General features: G+C 50.6%; 1 protein-coding gene across 4 annotated transcripts; it reads right to left on the minus strand.

The window, feature by feature from the left end:
• Positions 1–97: 97 nt before the first annotated feature.
• Positions 98–8724, minus strand: Prrt3 (proline rich transmembrane protein 3). 4 transcript variants are annotated; one of them, XM_041635068.1, is made up of 4 exons: positions 8504–8724; positions 3447–4488; positions 3105–3260; positions 98–2241 (listed from the first exon to the last, which is right to left on the minus strand). In XM_041635068.1, the coding sequence occupies exons 2-4, from the start codon at positions 4429–4431 to the stop codon at positions 470–472; spliced, it is 2913 nt and encodes a 970-aa protein (XP_041491002.1). In that variant the 5' UTR covers positions 4432–4488; positions 8504–8724; the 3' UTR covers positions 98–469. The 4 variants fall into 4 exon arrangements, with proteins under 4 accessions (XP_041491002.1, XP_041491013.1, XP_041491028.1 ...); XM_041635079.1 differs by lacking the exon at positions 8504–8724 and adding an exon at positions 8328–8451; XM_041635094.1 differs by lacking the exon at positions 8504–8724 and adding an exon at positions 8023–8273.
• Between the last annotated feature and the right edge of the window lie 8316 nt (positions 8725–17040).

The raw sequence follows: 17040 nt of genomic DNA on the forward strand, positions 1-17040 counted from the left end.
AACCTTCCTCAGGAAGGCTCTTGGTTCCTGTGGGTCAGGGCTTCCTGTCTCTCCTGTAAGGGTGTAGGATCCTGACTTGACCAGCGGGAGGCATGAGCCTAATCGGAAGGGTTTATTTCTTTGGCACAAAGAGGACAGTCAGTCTGGACAAGTGAGATGCATCTATCTCTCCACACTGGGGATCAGGAGTACCCGGTCCCTATTCCCCATGATCAAACCATGCACGTCCACCCTGTATTCCGTGTAACTCACGGCCTCTGTGCAAAATATGTGCTGGAAAAAAAAAGAATAGAAATATTAAAAAAGCAACAACAACAAAAAACCCGAGTCTGGTGAATTCAAGTCTTTCTGTCTCCAGGAGCTGCAGTCAGGTAGAGGTCCCAGAAGGCCAGTTTTTCAAATGCTCCACTGTCTTAGCTCGGCGACTTCATGTGGACATTGAGGGGAGGGTCCAGGTCCTCCCTGGCAGTCAGAGCTCTATGGTGTCACTGGAGGCGCTGCGAGATTCGCTGGTCTTGCAACGCTGTTGGCCCTCACTCTGGGGCTCCCCGGCCCGGGCAGGAATGGGGTCTGGGGTAGGAGCTGGCAGCAGCTGCACCGTGCTGGGCAGCTCATCGAGGGGCAGGCTGTCCACGGATGACAGCCCGTGACGCCACGGGTTCCAGCTGATCTTGAGCGAGCCCTTGGAGAAGCTGTCCAGGGAGCTGCCCGAAGTCCCCGCGGCCGCCGCGCTGCCGGGCGGGTCCACCACATGCTGCGGGAGCGACTTGCGCAAGCACACCTCACTGAGTGAGCGGCAGCGGCCTCGGAGCTGGGAGGCGCCCGCACCGTCGAGCTCAGCGTCAGGCTGGCTGCCGCGGCGGGGTCGCAAGGCACCCCCTGACGGCGGCGAGGCCAGGCCACGGAGGCCACAGCGGTGGAACACACTGTCTCGGACCAGGTGCTCCCGGAAGAGCGCGGCGTCGATGCTGCGGCTCAAATTAATGGGCGAGGGTGGCCGCAGATCCAACTCGCTCAGCGACGGCGCAGGCCCTACACTGCCGCGGGACACCCCGGGGCCATTCAGGCGACCGCGACCCAGCGATGCAGCCGAACCCCAGGGTCCAGAACCAGGCGTGGCGGGAAGTCCACCTTCCGCAGCATTCCGAATGAGGCTTTTGCTGATGTCCAGGCCGCCTGTGGCCAGGCCACTGGGACCCGCATAGCAATTATTTGGTCTCTCGGGCACCTCGCTCTTGCCCGTGGGAGCGGGACAGGCCAGGCGTAGCAGCTTAGCCCAGCAAGCGTGTTCCGTGGGCGGCCTGGGACGCGTGGCGGCCAGGGCGGCCAGAGCCAGGGCTAGGGCCCAGGTCAGCTCCAGTAGGCGTAACCAGAAGTGCACACCCCACCAGGCCCAGGAGAAGCGACCCTCCCGGCCAGGCCCTGGGTACAGCCAGAGAGAGGCTGCTAACTGCAGACCACTGGCCAGCAGCCCCAGCGAGCCCGCCACAGCCAGCAGCCGTGGGCCTGGACTGGCATCCCAGCCCCGGGGGCCTTCTAGCAGGCGGCGACGGCACAGGCAGAGTGTGCCCAGAGCGACAGATGCGCCCCAGGCACAAGATAAGCCTTGCATCAGGAGGTTGAGCACAGGCCTGGTAGAGAACAGGTCTGTGGCCAGCAAACCTGCGGCATGCACCGGTGCCACGGCTCCCAGCAGAAGCGGCTTCTGTAGAGGCTGTGGCAGCCCAGCACCCAGGCCTAGCAGAGTGAGCGCTGCCAGTGCAGTGAGTAGCAAGGGGAAGGGCAGGTTGTATAGCACCAGGCCAGCACGTACTCCCAGCCGTGCCTGAGAGCCGTAAGGATCGGTGAGCATGTAGGTAGATCGCAGCCCTGAAGCCACCAACACCAGCACGGCAGCCACTAGTGCCAATCGGGGTCCCGCTAGAGCAGCTGCCAGTGTAACCAATGCCAACAATGCTGGAAGCAGGAAAAGCACCCCTACCCCATAGACATGAAGCTCCCAGGAAAAACTCAGCACCCGCCGCAGGGGTCCCCAACGCAGGGGAGGTGCAGTGGCATTGGCTGGGGGGCTAGAAGCTGGGGCTGGAGCCATGGAGCTGGTTGAGGGCTCCGGAGGGGGTGGTTGGCCCAGAGCTCTCTGTGTGGTGACTCTAACAAGGCCTCGCCGAGATGTCGAGGGGGCCTGGACAGGGGGTGCTGGAGGGTGGCTTTGTGGGCGACCCGGCCATTCCTCGGCTTCATCTGCAATAATAACAATATTAAAAGGGTTCCCCGGGAAGTGCTGTTGAGAGCGGGCTGTGGGGGCTCATGACTGCTATAGGAGGCAGGGGCAATCAAGACTTTAAAGCAATCTTCAGCTACATAGTGAGTTCAAGGACAGTCTAGGCTACTTGAGACCCCCATCTCAAACAAACAAACAAATAGGAAACAACAACAACAGAATCCCAAACACACAAAGTGCTTTTGATTTTTCCATATTCAAAACTGTAGTTAGTAGATTAATTTTCCAAGGACAGCTGTCAAATGAAGATAATATAGCACCTGCCACAGTCATTGGGTCAAGACTAAGGCACAATGTCTAGTTTGGTTCCCACTGGCTAGCAAAGACAAGACAGACATAAACTCCCTTTCTTCCCCTTTTGTGGGGGGGGGGGTGGGTGTGGGGTGGGCGGTGCTGGGAATTGAACCCAAGACCTTTCCTATGCCAGGCAATAACTCTACCGCTAAGCTGCATCTCCAAGCCCTTGGCATTTTTTGATTTTGAAACAGTCTCTATGACCCTTGAACTCAGTACGTAGTTCAGGCAGATCTCGAACTTGTGATGCTCTTGTCTCAGCATCCGGGGTGCTGGGGTTCCAGGTGGGATGGAGGCTGACTGCACAAGCTACGTCCGTGTTGCACAGAAGAGCACTCTAGTTCAGCAGAGCCAGTGTCTGCTCCCGGAGTTCCCAGTGAACTCTGGTTGATTTTTCTCAGCCACTCAGAGACGGTCCTAGCCAATGCCTGTAAGCAGGTGCTTTTCTCCACTTAGCCCCGGGCCCTCCGCCCCATCACTAAGCACATGTTCTTGGTAACTCTCCCCTCACCCCTAGCCATGGCCTCACCTGGCTGCAGGGCCCTCGAGGGGCTCTCTGTTCCATTTGCAGTTTGAGCAGAGTTCGGGAGATCAGGGATGAAGGACTTGGGGGTTCCTGGAGCCTCCATGGCTCCTCTCACTCGCTGTGGGGAGATGGGATCTGCTCCGTTCATCGAGGCTATGGCTGAAACGGCAAGAATAGTCACCACCTTGTCTGACTCTCAAGCATTCCTCCGAAGCCAGTCCCTCAGGAGGAAGGCACCATCACCCTAACTTGTCAGAAGGAGGGAATGACACCCAGAGTTACACCTAGCTGTCTGGGACCATCGCTCCTCACGACCCCACTCAGCCCCCTCATGGTGGTACCTACCTACTCTTAGCTGCTCATCAGAAGTGTCTGAGGTTGAAGGTGGTATGGACTGGGGTGCTGAGGAGTCTTGTCCACCAACGAGGTCAGTCTGCTCAGGTTGGGGTCCCAGAGAGCTGACTTCCCAGGCATCCCCAGCTCCCTTTTGGGGGGGCTCAGCTGGCAGCTCCTCAGGAAGAGGAAGGCTTCTGGTCAATGCCAGGTCTCCCTGGGCTCCAGGCTCTTGAGTGGATGCTACCTCAAGTGGGGGTAAGCCAACCTCAGAGGCTACTGGATCCTGCTGGGTGAGTAGGGGGCCCTGGACAGCCTCCTGGAGATCCTCTTCATGCCCACCCTGCTTTCCCAGCACTATCCTCCTCCTAACATCTGTCTCAGGTACCGGAGTGTGGGGAGAGTCCTGGTAGTCCCAGGGGAAAGCCTGTGGGAAGGGGGTCTTGGTTTGGGCCATTAGATCCTCATTCCTAGCTGGCTGCTGTCCTGCTGGGCCTTCAGGCTTCTGCGGGGCAGTGGAAAGTGTGGCTATCCTGAGTTGAGGGCTGGGAGTTGTAGCAATGAAAGTGAGATGGGGTGCTCCCGCTGGGTGGGGGGCAGGTGCTTCTGGCTCCAGAAGCTCCTGTGAGTCAGGAGGTCCTGTCCAGCCTTGGGAGGTAAGCCCCCGGACCAGCTGGAGATCATCCGTTATTAGGAGTCTTTCACCCTGGCCCCCAGGGGCTCCTTTGGGTCCACGCAGGGCTGGTCCTAGGGGAGAGTCTGCAGGCCTCTCGGGGCCATCAGCAGGGGCCTGGGGGATACCACTGTGCCAGGAACTCTCATTTCTCAGCTTCTCCCAGAAGAGGTCAAAGGTCTGTGGCTCTGATGGGATCAAGTGGGGTTCTGAATTGTCAAGTGGCCTGGGAAGGCCTCTGGCCAAGGCAGGGCCAGCCCCCAGGCATGGCAACAGGGAGAGCAGAAGGAGATGACATGCAGAGCCTCGGGAGCTAGGGGCCATGGTTTAACTCGACGCCTGAGTGTAGAGCCCTTGACTTCTAGAGCTCACTGGATAAGCCTACAAAAGGGAAGAGAGAAGAGGTAAATCAAAGAGAGATGGGGTGTGAGGGTTGAGGGGTCCCATGGATTCCTCAAGGGACTGGTGGGAAATAAGAGAAGCATAGGCAACAGCGTCATCCATGCTTACCGAGTCTCTGCTCACAGCACTTGTTTTGCTCTCAAAACCTTCTGACTCCCCACTGCTCTTAGAAGAGAAGACAAGTTCTATTCCTGGCCTTCCTAGGCTGTGGCCATGCCAGGTGGCTCAGTCACCGTCCTGCATTCAGTGGGCTGTCCTGACACTCAGGGCTCTGCTCCCTCAGCATGGAGTGCCATCTCCTTCCCCTGATGAAATGACAGTGCCTATGCAGTCCTGGTTGGCCTGGAACTCACTATGTAGACCAGTTTGGCCTTGAACTCACAGAGCTCTACCTGCCTCTGCCTTCTGAGTGCTGGGATTAAAGGTGTGTGCCACCAGGTCTAGCCTTTTGAATATTTCTTTAAATTATGTCTATATGTCTATATGTATCTATATATAATTTGATGGGGATGGTTGTATATATATTAAGTGCAGCGTCTGTGAAAGCCAGAGAAGACTGTTGAATTGCCTGGAGCTGCGTTGGAGTAATCTGTGAGCCATTACCTCAGTGCTGGGCTCTGACAGGCTAAGCCATCTCTCCAGTCCCCTGAAATCAGGTTTTAATCTTTTTAAATTACATATGCATTTAGTTATGGGGGATATCTGCAAGTATGTGGATAGCAAGACAATTTGTGGGAGTCAGTTCTCTCCTTCCACATGGGTCCCAGGTATCAAACACATGTGACCCAGAAAGCCTCTTTACCTGCTGAGCCTTCTTGCCTGCCCTGAAATTAGTTTTGTTAGGGTCCAACTGTGATAAGAGACAAAGAGGAAGCTGGGCGGTGGTGATGCACACATTTAATCCCAACACTCAGGAGGCAGAGGCAGAGGAACTCTCTCTGAGTTCGAGGCCAGGCTGGTCTACAAAATGAGTTCCAGGACAGCCAGGATTGTTGCAGAAAGAAATCCTGTCTTGAAAAACCAATAAATAAGAATAAATAAACAGGCCGGGCGGTGGTGGCGCACGCCTTTAATCCCAGCACTCGGGAGGCAGAGGCAGGCAGATCTCTGTGAGTTCGAGGCCAGCCTGGTCTACAAGAGCTAGTTCCAGGACAGGCTCCAAAACCACAGAGAAACCCTGTCTCGAAAAACCAAAAAAAAAAAAAAGAATAAATAAATAAACAAATAAATAAATAAACAATAAAAGGGGGGGGTGTGCTGGAGAGATGACTCAGTGGTTAAGAGCACTGGTTGCTCTTCCAAGGGTTCAATTCCCAGTAATCACATGAGTCTCACAAACATCTATAATGAAATATGGTGCCCTTTTCTAGCCTGTAGTGCAGACATAGACAGAGACAAAACAGTGCATACATAGTAAACAAATACATTTTTTAATACTCTGGTTTCTCTTCAGATCGTATAAATCTTTCGCCTTTTTAACAAATACATTTTAAAAAAGAGAAAGAGGAATGTGCTCTGCATTTGAGGAAGGACCTGAGTTGGAATACTGGCATTGTGTCTCCTGGGGGAGCTACTTTGCTTCTCTAGCACTGTGTAAATGAAGCTAACAAGAGTGTCTACCTCAAGGGAATTTATATGAAGCATAAATAATGAGACACACGAGGCTCAGACCCACAGTAGGAACTTTGTGGTATCTCCTTAACCTTTGTCTAGACAGCTTCCTTCTGCTATACCCTTCACTAGTACAACAAATAAACTGGGGATAAAACTGAACAAGATTGAAGAGACTGCTCCCTCCCCAGTGTGGAAAGACCATTCTAGATAAGATGAACAAGAAATGCTTTTAAAGTTAAGGGCTTGCTGCGAAGTCTGATGATCAGGGTTCGATCCTTGATCAGGACCCACATGGTGGAAAGAGAAAACTGGTTCCCTTGGGTTGTTTTCTGACCTCCACATATGCATCCATGCACACACACACACACACATGCACATGTGCACACGCGCGTGTGTGCACAGACACACTCGATACACATAATTTTTTTTTTTTTCGAGATAGGGGTTCTCTGGTTTTTTTTTTTTTTTTTTTTTTTGGTTTTTCGAGACAGGGTTTCTCTGTAGCTTTGGAGCCTGTCCTGGAACTCCCTTTGTAGACCAGGCTGGCCTCGAACTCACAGAGATTCGCCTGCCTCTGCCTCCCGAGTGCTGGGATTAAAGGTGTGCGCCACCAGCGTCCGGCTTCGATACACATAATTTTAAAAAATGTTAAAGTTTAGCTCTTGAGGCAGAGACAGGAGGATCTCTGTGAGTTCAAAGTCAGCCTGGTCTACACTGCAAGTTGCAGGCCTGCTACATAGTGAGACTCTCTAAAATAAATAAAGTTTAACTTTGAAGGAAATAATACGGGATTAGATTATAGAGTCTCCACAGGGGGTGCCAGGCACCTCTCTGAGGTGACACTTAAGCTAAATGGTAAGATGATAGAGCCAAGCATTTTTTATCTGAAGGAAAAGCATTTGACAGAGGGAACAGCACATGCAAAGACTGTAGAGCAGGGGTCAGCTCAGTGAGCTCAGGACATATTATCTGGCTAGGTGGTTGGTGGTCAGCAGGCAGGGGCTGGGCTTCAAAGGCCTTTGAAGATCATCACAAGGATTGGGGAGCTTGGACATGATGAGGTCTGAGAAGTTTGTTTGTTTGTTTTTTTAGAGAAAGAGGTCAGTGTGCCCAGGGAAGTCAAAAAGGTAGCTTGCATCAGCATAGACACCCTGTGCCTGGCTCTCCCTACCCCAGAAACAACACCCCTTGTATAATGTCTCCTGTTTGCCACTGGCGTGGGGCTCCTGTCTCTTTCATTTCACACCTCTTGCCCCTGTACAGGCCCTGCCCAGGTGGATAGTCCTTCAAGGTCCCTGTTCCTGAGTCCATCCTTAAGTAGGCCAAGGAGGCAGGAGGTACCAGCAGTGGCCAGCCAGCTGAGGGCCAGCTGTGTTAGGGGGTAGGTGCTGTGTTCTTTTCCTCTTGGATACAGCCACCTTCGGTGGCTCAGACACTTGGAGAAGCCAACTGGTAACTCCAGATACCTTTCCCAGGAGCTCTCCAGGGCATCGGAAGGCGAGGGCAGTTTCAGGGGATTCACGGATTTCTTTAGTCCAGCTCCAGCTTTACAGACTGCCTTTAATTAAACCTTGATAAGGTCTCTCTCAAACATGTATTAAGACCCAGGTTTTGTTCATGACCCTGGCTGTCGGCTGGGGACCCATAAAATCCTCAGTTCTAAGGCTGGGATTAAGGTGTGCTAAGGAAAGACTTGGCGCCCCCTGAGAGGGGTGTAGGTGGATAATAACGCCCTGTGTTGAGTTTGCTCAGTTAGGCTCCTGTTATAAACCTAGGTACCCATACATTACTTCCCATACAAGGAGCGAGGACTCATTAGACAGGAAAAGAAAGGGGCAACCAAGAGTCAGAGAGGTTGAGCAACTTGCCCAAGGTCGCACAGCCAGCGAGCACACGTACTAGAGATACCGAAGCACAGAGGGCTCATCTTGCACAGGAGCTCTGTAGGCTTTGCAGAGGAGGAGATGGCTGAGCTGGGCCTTCAGTGAATAACATGCCATCTGCCTACCACCCCCGATGCAAGAGATGTGGGCACCTGCTGTCCAGGCAGGAGATCGCCCAGTCTTGGGGTCCCATGACTGGAGAGGTCTGAGGGGAGGTGAGAGCAATCAGCCGCAGAGACTAGGTGAGAAAGGTGGGGGGAGGGGAAGCAGGGTGAGGGCCTCCGCAGGACAGTCTGCAGGAGCTGGTCCATCTCGGGTTACCTCTCTTCCTCCTCCTCCAGCTCCGCTCCCCCTGGCTCCACGCCTTCCCGCAGTGTCCCGGGTAGGGGGTAGGTACCGTGCAGGCCTGACCGCCCACGCCCGCGAAGGGGGCTGTAGGCCTTGCTCCTCGCTTTCCTGGGTCCCGCCATCACCCCCTCCCTCGGCCAGCTCCTCACCTGCGCGCTGCACCCGCAGCCCCACGTTCACCTTGCGCGCGTCCCTGCAGCCTCTCCGTGCGCCGCATCCTCGGTGATGCTCAGGCTTGGCCAGCAGAGCCCAGCGCTGCCGATCTCATCGCCGATCCCGCCCACAGGAGCGCGGGATGCTTAACCCTTTCCCTTGGGGTTGGACTCTGCCCACTGTTCCTCACTGCCCCTCTCTCACACAGTGCGCAGCTGACGTGGTGTCAGAACCCTGTGGGAAACCCTGCAGCGTCCCTCCCCTATAGAGCCAGCCTTATTTGCATAATCTCCTAAAACAGCCCATTTCCTCAGGATTCCTACAGGCATAGGTAGATCCTACCTACAGCCTGGCATATCTTCCAGGTCTTTCCTGGGGCGTATTAAATAAAAACGAGTCTACACTTTATAATTGCTCTTATAGCTTGCTCTTCCCCCCATAATTTTACAGTATTCGCTGATATATTTTCTAAGTAGTTGCCCCTAGATCTACTTCTTCCTTCCTTTCTTTAAATTTTTTTTTTAGTGTGTGTATGTGTGTGTATGTATGTATGTATGGGGGAGTAACGGGGGCTCCTGCATACCATACCACATCTGTGGAGTCAGATTTCTCCTGCCATATGGGTCCTGGGAAAAGAGCTCAGGTCTTAGGATGGGGGCAAGCTTCTTTACTGGCTGAGTCAGCTTGCCTAGATCCGCTTCATTCTTGTCTTTGCTGTGACGACTCACAGCACGTGCTCAGCTGATGTGTAGATGTTTTCCAGCCTTTGTGGTTGGCCACTGTACTGTCTTAGTCACTGTTCTGTTGCTGTAAAGAGACACTAATGACCAAGGCAACTATTATAAAGAAAGCATTGTCTCAAAGATTTAATCTCTTATCATCATGGCAGGGAGCATGGCAGCACCCTGGCACGCAGCAGAGCAGTAGCTGAAAGGTAGCTACATCCTGATCCGTAGGCAAAGAGAGAGACTCTGGGCTTGGCATAGGCTTTTGAAACCTCAAAGCCCAACCCAAATGACACACTTCCTCCAACAAGACCACACCTCCTAATCCTTCTAATTCTTTCAAATAGTGTCACTCTCTGGTAACTAGGCAGGCAAATATATGAGCCTATAGGAGCTGTTCTTATTCAAACTACCACAGATACCTTGTTTATCTGTGGTATCTTGTTTATATTACCTCTTGCACTAGCAGAAGAAATGGAAAAGGCCTGACCTTGCATCCCACAAGGTAATATGTGGCAATCTAGCAGAGACATGGTTTGAGCAGAGACATGGTTTGAGCTGGGGCTCTGCACGTGTTTGGGTCTCAGAGACACTACCAAGTGCTCCAAGTCCTTCTGGGCATAATTCCTAATACTCATGACCATTTTCTTTTTTCCTCCCTCAATGCTGGGAATTGAACTCAGGGCCTCGTGAATGTGAGTCAAACTCTGTACCATTGATCTCTATCCCAGGCCTGCAAATGGCCACTATTCCATGGAATTCACTCAGGAAAAGCCATACAAGAATGTCTGTGGTCATGAGAAATGCTGAGGAGACATTTCCTGGGGATTGTTATTCACTAAAATGTTGGTCATGTAAACTGTAAAAGCAGTATGGACTGATTGTCTTCATTTAAACAACAAAGAAACATCCCCCCCCTCAAAGAACTGTTGTCTTGCCTGGGTTCTCTCCCTCCCCCACCTCCCCCACACACCCCAATGTATTCACAGTCTTTACCACAGTTTCCTTTGCTTACAAAGACAAATGCTCCCAGCACTTGGGAGATTGAGGTAGGAGGACCAGAAGTTCAGCCTCATCCTTGCTATATTATCAGTTCAAGGCCAGCCTGAGCCACACCACTGAGACCCTGTCTCAACACACACACACACACATACACACACACACACACACAGAGAGAGAGAGAGAGAGAGAGAGAGAGAGAGAGAGAGAGAGAGGAGAGAGATCCTATATGGACAGGAGTGGTGGTGCATATTTGCAATCTCAGCACTTAGGAGGAAGAAGAAGGAGAGGGAGAGAGAGAGGGAGAAGAAAGGAGAAGGAAGAAGAAGAAGAAGAAGAAGAAGAAGAAGAAGAAGAAGAAGAAGAAACAGCAGCAAGAAGATAATCAGTTTGAGGCTAGCCTGGGCTACATAGCAAGTTCAAGGCCAGCCTGGGATACAGAGAGGCCCTTTCTCAAGTTTTTTAAGGACAGTTGTGGTGGTGATTACCTTTAATCCAAGCACTTGGGAGGGGCAGAGGTAACTGAATCCCTGTGTATTTGAGTCCAGCATGATCTACATAGTCAGTTCCAGGATAACCAGGCTACAAAAATCTATCCATCTATCTATCTATCTATCTATCTATCTATCTATCTATCTATCTATCATCTGTCAATCATCTATCTTAGCATGCATTTTAATAGAATGAAATTACACTGTGTATACTATTTTCTAGTTCAGTTTGCCCTACAGTATCTGTGTGGAAATTTTAACACAATCCCAATGCACTTTATCCTCTTCTCCCCCTATTCTTTTTTTGTTGTTGTTGTTGTTTGTTTTTGTTTTTGTTTTGAGACAGGGTTTCTCTGTGTTGCCCTGACAGTCTTGAAACTCACTCTGTAGATCAGGCTGTCCTTGAATTCACAGAGATCCGCTTGCCTCTGCCTCCCTAATATTGTTCTAATTAGAAAAAAATTTCTGAAAATTAAGAGACCTTGGATTAAAGGTGTGCATCACTACCACCTGGCTGGGCACACTGATATTCAGTCATTCTCCATATTCCCCTGCTGACTGACAGGTAATCAGTCAGGTGGCTTAGAAGTCATTTTCCCTTTTTTTAAAAAAAGTATTTTATTTATTATGTATACAATATTCTGTCTGCGTGTTTGCCTGCAGGCCAGAAGAGGGCACCAGACCCCATTACGGATGGTTGTGAGCCACCATGTGGTTGCTGGGAATTGAACTCAGGACCTTTGGAAGAGCAGGCAATGCTCTTAACCTCTGAGCCATCTCTCCAGCCCCATTTTCCCTTTTGGACACAGTACTATGTTGAACATTCCAATTTGTGGAGGCTCTGGGTCCTTGACGATAGATCCTGGATGATCTGATTTGGGTCAATATTCATCCATCCATCCATCCATCCATCCATCCTGTAGATGCTAAGTAGTAATGAGTATGACTCTTCATTTAATTTTGCTTTTCTATTCACCAATATTCCACACACTATGTACTTTTTTTGCAATTAGAAAAATGATGGATACCATTTTTAAAAAGAAAAAGGAAGGCCAGCAGATGGTTCAGCACATAAATGTGCTTCTCTGATGACTTAGTTTGATTCTAAGACAAACCGAACTAGGTCCCAAAAGTCGTCCTCTGGCTGCCACATGAGTTCTGTGGCATGAACATGCCCTCAATAAACAAATGCAGTCATAAACATTTTTTAATAGTTACGATTTTTTAAGTACAGAGCTAGGGAGGCAGAGGTAGGTGGATCTCTATGAATTTGAGGCTAACCTGGTCTACATATCAAGTGCCAGGTCAGTCAGAGTTATACAGATCTTGTCTCAAAACACCCAAAAACCAACCAAAAAAACAAACAAACAATGAAAAGCTTGGGTTGTGGCTTTAGTGGCAGAGCAGATGCTGCAACAAGTCACAGCCCTGGGTTCCAAACCCAGCAGTTTCTCCAGTCTCCGTGCTCAAGGAATATTCACTACATGATTAAAAAGAAAGGAAAACACACACACACACACACACACACACACACACACACACACACAGAGAGAGAGAGAGAGAGAGAGAGAGAGAGAGAGAAGAAAGAGGACAAAAGAAAACAGTTCTTCTTTTGCTGGGCGGTAGTGGCGCACGCCTTTAATCCCAGCACCCAGCCTCTTTGCTGTCAGATGGAGACAGCTGTTCTAGTCTTGCCTGATGCTATCTAGATCTTGGTTCTCTATATAGCAGGTAATTGGCCTTTTTTTTTGTGGGGGGGGGGCATCCAGATCTACTCCCTTTCCTTAATTCCTCCTCATTTCCTTTGGGGGAACACTGTGGGAAGGCTATGTGGGACGGTAGGCAGTCCTGAGGGTGGGAGGGTAGCTGAGGGCTTCTGGCTTTTCTCCTACTGCCTGCCCAGTGAATCTCTGTGGAACAGGGTTGTGTATGTGTGTGTGTGTGTTTGTGTGAGTGTCTGTATATGTGTGTGTGCATGCAAGCGTACATGTAAATGCCAAAGGTCAGTCTTAGGTATTCACCTTGTTTTTGTTTTTATTTATTTGTTTACTTGGTTTTTCAAGACACGGTTTCTTCTGTGTAGCCCTGACTGTCCTTGAATTTGTTCTGTGGATTAGGTTGGCCTCAGACTCACAGATCCACCTGACTCTGCTTCCCAAGTGCTAGGATTAAAAGCATGCACCAGCACTGTCCAATACTCCTTGATTTTATTTATTATGCATATTTTGCCTGTGTGTATGTCTGTGCATCATACACGTGCCTAGTGCCCTCTGAAGCCAGAAGAGGGCAGAAGATACCCTGGAACAGGAATTATAAAGGCTCGAGCGCTGCCATGTGGGTGCTGGAAATTGAATCCAGGTCCTCTTGCAGGGGCAGCCAATGCTTTAAGAGCCATCTCTAGTCCCAGACTCACTCTTTTTTGAGACAGAATCTCTCAGTCTCAGTGAACCCCAGGGATCCACCTAGCTCCGCCGACCCAGCGCGGACATTCTAGGAGAACTGCTACCATGCCTGGATGTTTACATAGCTTCTACAGCTCAAAGTCAGGTCCTTGTGTTTATGTGGAATACGCTTTACCAACTGACCTATCTCCCCTACTCTCTGGTGGGCCTTTTAAAGTGTTAACCACCCCTTGAGCAGACAGAGCAGTCTGCGCAGGCCTGGCTCCCTCCTCAGGCCGTGTTTGCCCCGCCCCCTCCGCGGCACTGCTGCCCTCTTTGGAGTGGGGCGCTTGATCCCATGAGGTTTCTAAGATTGAGACTCCGGATAAAGACAGGACGTTCTGCTCCCTTTGGCCTGAGGCCAAGATGAAAACCGACCGCTGGAGGGAAAGAGGAGACCTGAGGCACAGAGGCGGGAGCCAGTGGGGAACTCTGGCTGCAGGTGCACATTGGGAAGGTCTCAGTCTAGAAACTGTCCTCATCGCCCTGGAGACCTTTGGGGGTGGGGGACACTGCTGATGCCGTCACTTAGTCGGTGACAAACATGCCACACACCTACCTGCGCCGTTCTTTCGGTCTCCCAGCAGCTCTGGGCATCGCTGTGCTTGTAAGCAGATGCTCAGAAAGGTAAAGGAACTTGGTAAAGGTCACACAGCAACTACCAAGTCACAAGACTGACTTTAGAGCCAGGCTCGGATAATATCCTATCCTCTGGAGGGGAAAAGAACACAGCAGCCCTTCCGCGTGAGCCCTACTCCCTCCAACTGGGATATCTGCTGAAAAGGCTGCAGACCGTCACCTTTGGGAGCTGCAGAGAGCTGTGCACTGGAATCTTCCAAAGTAAGAGGGACCAGAGAAGGCGGGGAGGTGTGACTGGCAGGAAAGAAGCCTCCCAGAGTAGACAATGCCGGGAACCATGGGCTGACATCGTCACTCTGGCTGGCTGCTCTGGCATGGCAACGCAAACAAAGGCACAACAGGTGGAAGCTGGGGCAGGCTGGGGAGCTGATTCAGTGCCCTGCCAGCTGTCCTCATCTCCGAGGGCATGCTGTTCATCCACTAACCTGACAGTAGCCTGAACTCATTCTCAGATTTCAGCTTCCCCCACAGTACTAATCCAGCAACTCTGATCCTTTAAGAAAGTCAGCTGTTGTTAAGCCCAGCATTTTAAAACCAAAGTTTCCCAGCCCTGTTCCTTCTCACTCCCAATCCCCATTCCCCTAGCCCCAACTGTTGTTTTCAGCACCTACCGACTCCACCACCGCACCGCCAGAAGGGCACACAATGCTTAAAGTGACATCTTTGAGACACTTGGTGGATTTTTAGATACGCATGTCCCTGGTGGCCGGGGGCAGTTTCACGGGTGTTCTTACAGTGAACCTGAAGATTCGAACCTCTTAATTTGCAAGGATTTGTAGGATTTTCTGGGTCAAGAGAGGAGGGAACCAGCTTCACAAGTCACCCCAGGTTGCTCACAGGAACAGGAAGAGCAAAAACTACTGGGTGATAGTACTCATTTGTAAACTTTGAGCTATTTTTCTTTTGTTGAGTGAGGGTCCCTTATGTAGCCCAGGCTGGTTTTGATCTTGTCTACCTGCCGCTACTTCCCAGGAACTGTGATTACAGGTGGGGCTCATCATGCTCAGCTATTACTCATTCCTTATAGATTTATAGTACTTTTGAGGCAGGGTTTCATATAGCATAGGCTGGCCCTGAGCTCCTCATCCTACTGCCTCCACCTGAGTGTTGGAATTACAGACATTTTCTAGATATTACCCATCGACTGTGTTGGAGACCATGTGGCAAATAAATAAATATTCTTTACCTGTTAGAGATGCTTACAGGAAGGTGTGAGAAATGATCCACTCGGGGTCTGTTTACCGTGGTACTAGAGATTGAATCTAGAGCCTTGCACATGCTGGGTAAGTGTGTCCTCATGGCTTCAGTGTACCTCTCCCCCCTTTAAAGATAGGGTCTCATGTAGCTCTGGCTGGCTTCAACCTTATGACATAGCAGTCTGGCTTTGAACTTCCAGTCCTCCTGCTTCTGCTTCCTAAGTGCTGTATTACAAGTCCTTGTCCCCCAAACCAGCTGTCCTCCTGACATGTTTGTTTTTTTAGTTATTTTTGAGGCACTGCCTCATTAAATTGCCCAGGCTGGCTTTGAACTTGTAGTCCTGTCTCACTTGCCCTTCCTTCTGACAGGATTTACTTTTAAAACAGCCTATCCCTGCCGGGTGATGGTGGTGCACACCTTTAATCCCAGCATTCGGGAGGCAGAGGCAGGCGGATCTTTGTGAGTTTGAGATCAGCCCGGTCTACAAAAAGGTTTGGGTGATTGGGAGATACACGTGAGACTAGCAAAATATTGATAATTATCAAAGCACAAGAGATACATGGGAATTTATTAGTCCAATTCTTGTGTCTCAGATTACATTAAAGATGAAAGTAATTTAAAAAAGCAGGAGAAAAAAAAGGGGTAGGCAGAACTGGCTCAGCCATCATTTTGATTAAATGCCTAAGGAAACTTAAACAGAGGGAAGTTTTATTTGGGCTCTCAGTTTTGTAGGTTTTGCTCTGTGGTTGGATGTCTCTGGTTTCCGGACCTATTGGGAGGCAGGAAGGGCTGAGGAAGAGCTGTAATGATCTGTTCTGTCCCTTTAAGAGACAAGCCACGCCCCTCCCTATCTGCCAAGGCTTGTGTGTGTGTGCTCTTCTCCCTTTCATAACCTACTAAATAAATATCCAACCTCACTCTGCATGGCTGCCTATCTGTCTCTCACCCTCCTGCATGGTTCCCTGCCTGGATCCAGCAGCCTTCGGAGATCTGTGGTGTGGTCTTGTGTGCTGTCCCTGCCTGGGACTGGCTGCTCTCAGGAACCCCTGCCTGCCCCAGGTTGGGGGCCTGTGGCATGGTCTCATGGCCCGCTGCCCACTGCAGCCACTCGGGAACCTGCAGCATTTTACTTTTACCATTACAAGAGCTGCTCAGAGAACAGCTGCCAGGAAGCAGAGAGGGCAGGATGGGGGTCTTGATGCTGTGAAGGGCAGGCTGCTCGAGCAGGTCAAAGACATGAAGTGATTGACTGGGGATATAGTGGTGGTGGCGGAGCATGTGCTGAGCATGTGTCAGGCCTTAGGTTCAGTTCACAGACTGTCTGTGCAGAGGTGGACATGCACACATGCATGGAATGAGACCCTGGAACACTTTATTTAGGATTTATCAATTTGACACAAACCTAGACATACCCGAGAAGAGGAAATTTCAAACTGCTTCCACCACACTGGTCTGTGAGAAGTTTCTAGATTGCTGGTTGGTGTGGGAGGGCCCAGCCCACTGTGGGTAGTGCTGTCCCTGAGCAGGTGGGCCTGGGTTGTATAAGCTAGCAAGCCAGCAGGAGCAAGCCAGGAAGCAGCACTCCTCCACGGTCTCCACTTCAGTTCCTGCCTTAGTTTCCTACTATGATCTACCCTGTAAACCAAATAATCCCTTCCTTCCTTGAATTAGCCAGGGTTCTCTTGAGAAACATTCATTTTATATATAGAATGAATATCAATATAATACATAATGGATAAATGATATATTAAAAACACATACATATAACATACACCACAGAAATCCAAGAATCCAGTAGTTGTTCAGTCCAGGAGGCTGTATGTCCCAGCTGGTCTTCAGTAGATCCCAGCATCCTGAAATAGGCTCTAATGCCAGTGAAGGAATGGACCTGCCAGCCAGCGAGAGCAGGTACACGATGTAGGCTGCCACCAAAAGGTGTGGCCCAAGATTATGGGTGCATCTGTCCTCCTTAAAAGATCTGCATTAAAGGTGTGTCATCTCACTTCAAAGATCAAGATTAGAAGTGTGTCTGCCCAGTTAC

The sequence above is a fragment of the Microtus oregoni genome, unplaced genomic scaffold (assembly GCF_018167655.1).
Source record: "Microtus oregoni isolate MIOR12 unplaced genomic scaffold, Mior012 000002F_ref0000024, whole genome shotgun sequence".
NCBI classification, from domain to species: Eukaryota; Metazoa; Chordata; class Mammalia; order Rodentia; family Cricetidae; genus Microtus; species Microtus oregoni.

What these genes read in the sequence shown, in the direction of transcription:
- Prrt3 (XM_041635068.1), bottom strand. Translation starts at nt 4,431, where the DNA reads ATGGCCCCTAGCTCCCGAGGCTCTGCATGTCATCTCCTTCTGCTCTCC. An exon ending in TGATGAGCAGCTAAGAGTAG is followed by an intron (nt 3,261 to 3,446) that starts GTAGGTACCACC and finishes TTGCCGTTTCAG; the next exon opens with CCATAGCCTCGATGAACGGA. An exon ending in CTCGAGGGCCCTGCAGCCAG is followed by an intron (nt 2,242 to 3,104) that starts GTGAGGCCATGG and finishes TTATTATTGCAG; the next exon opens with ATGAAGCCGAGGAATGGCCG.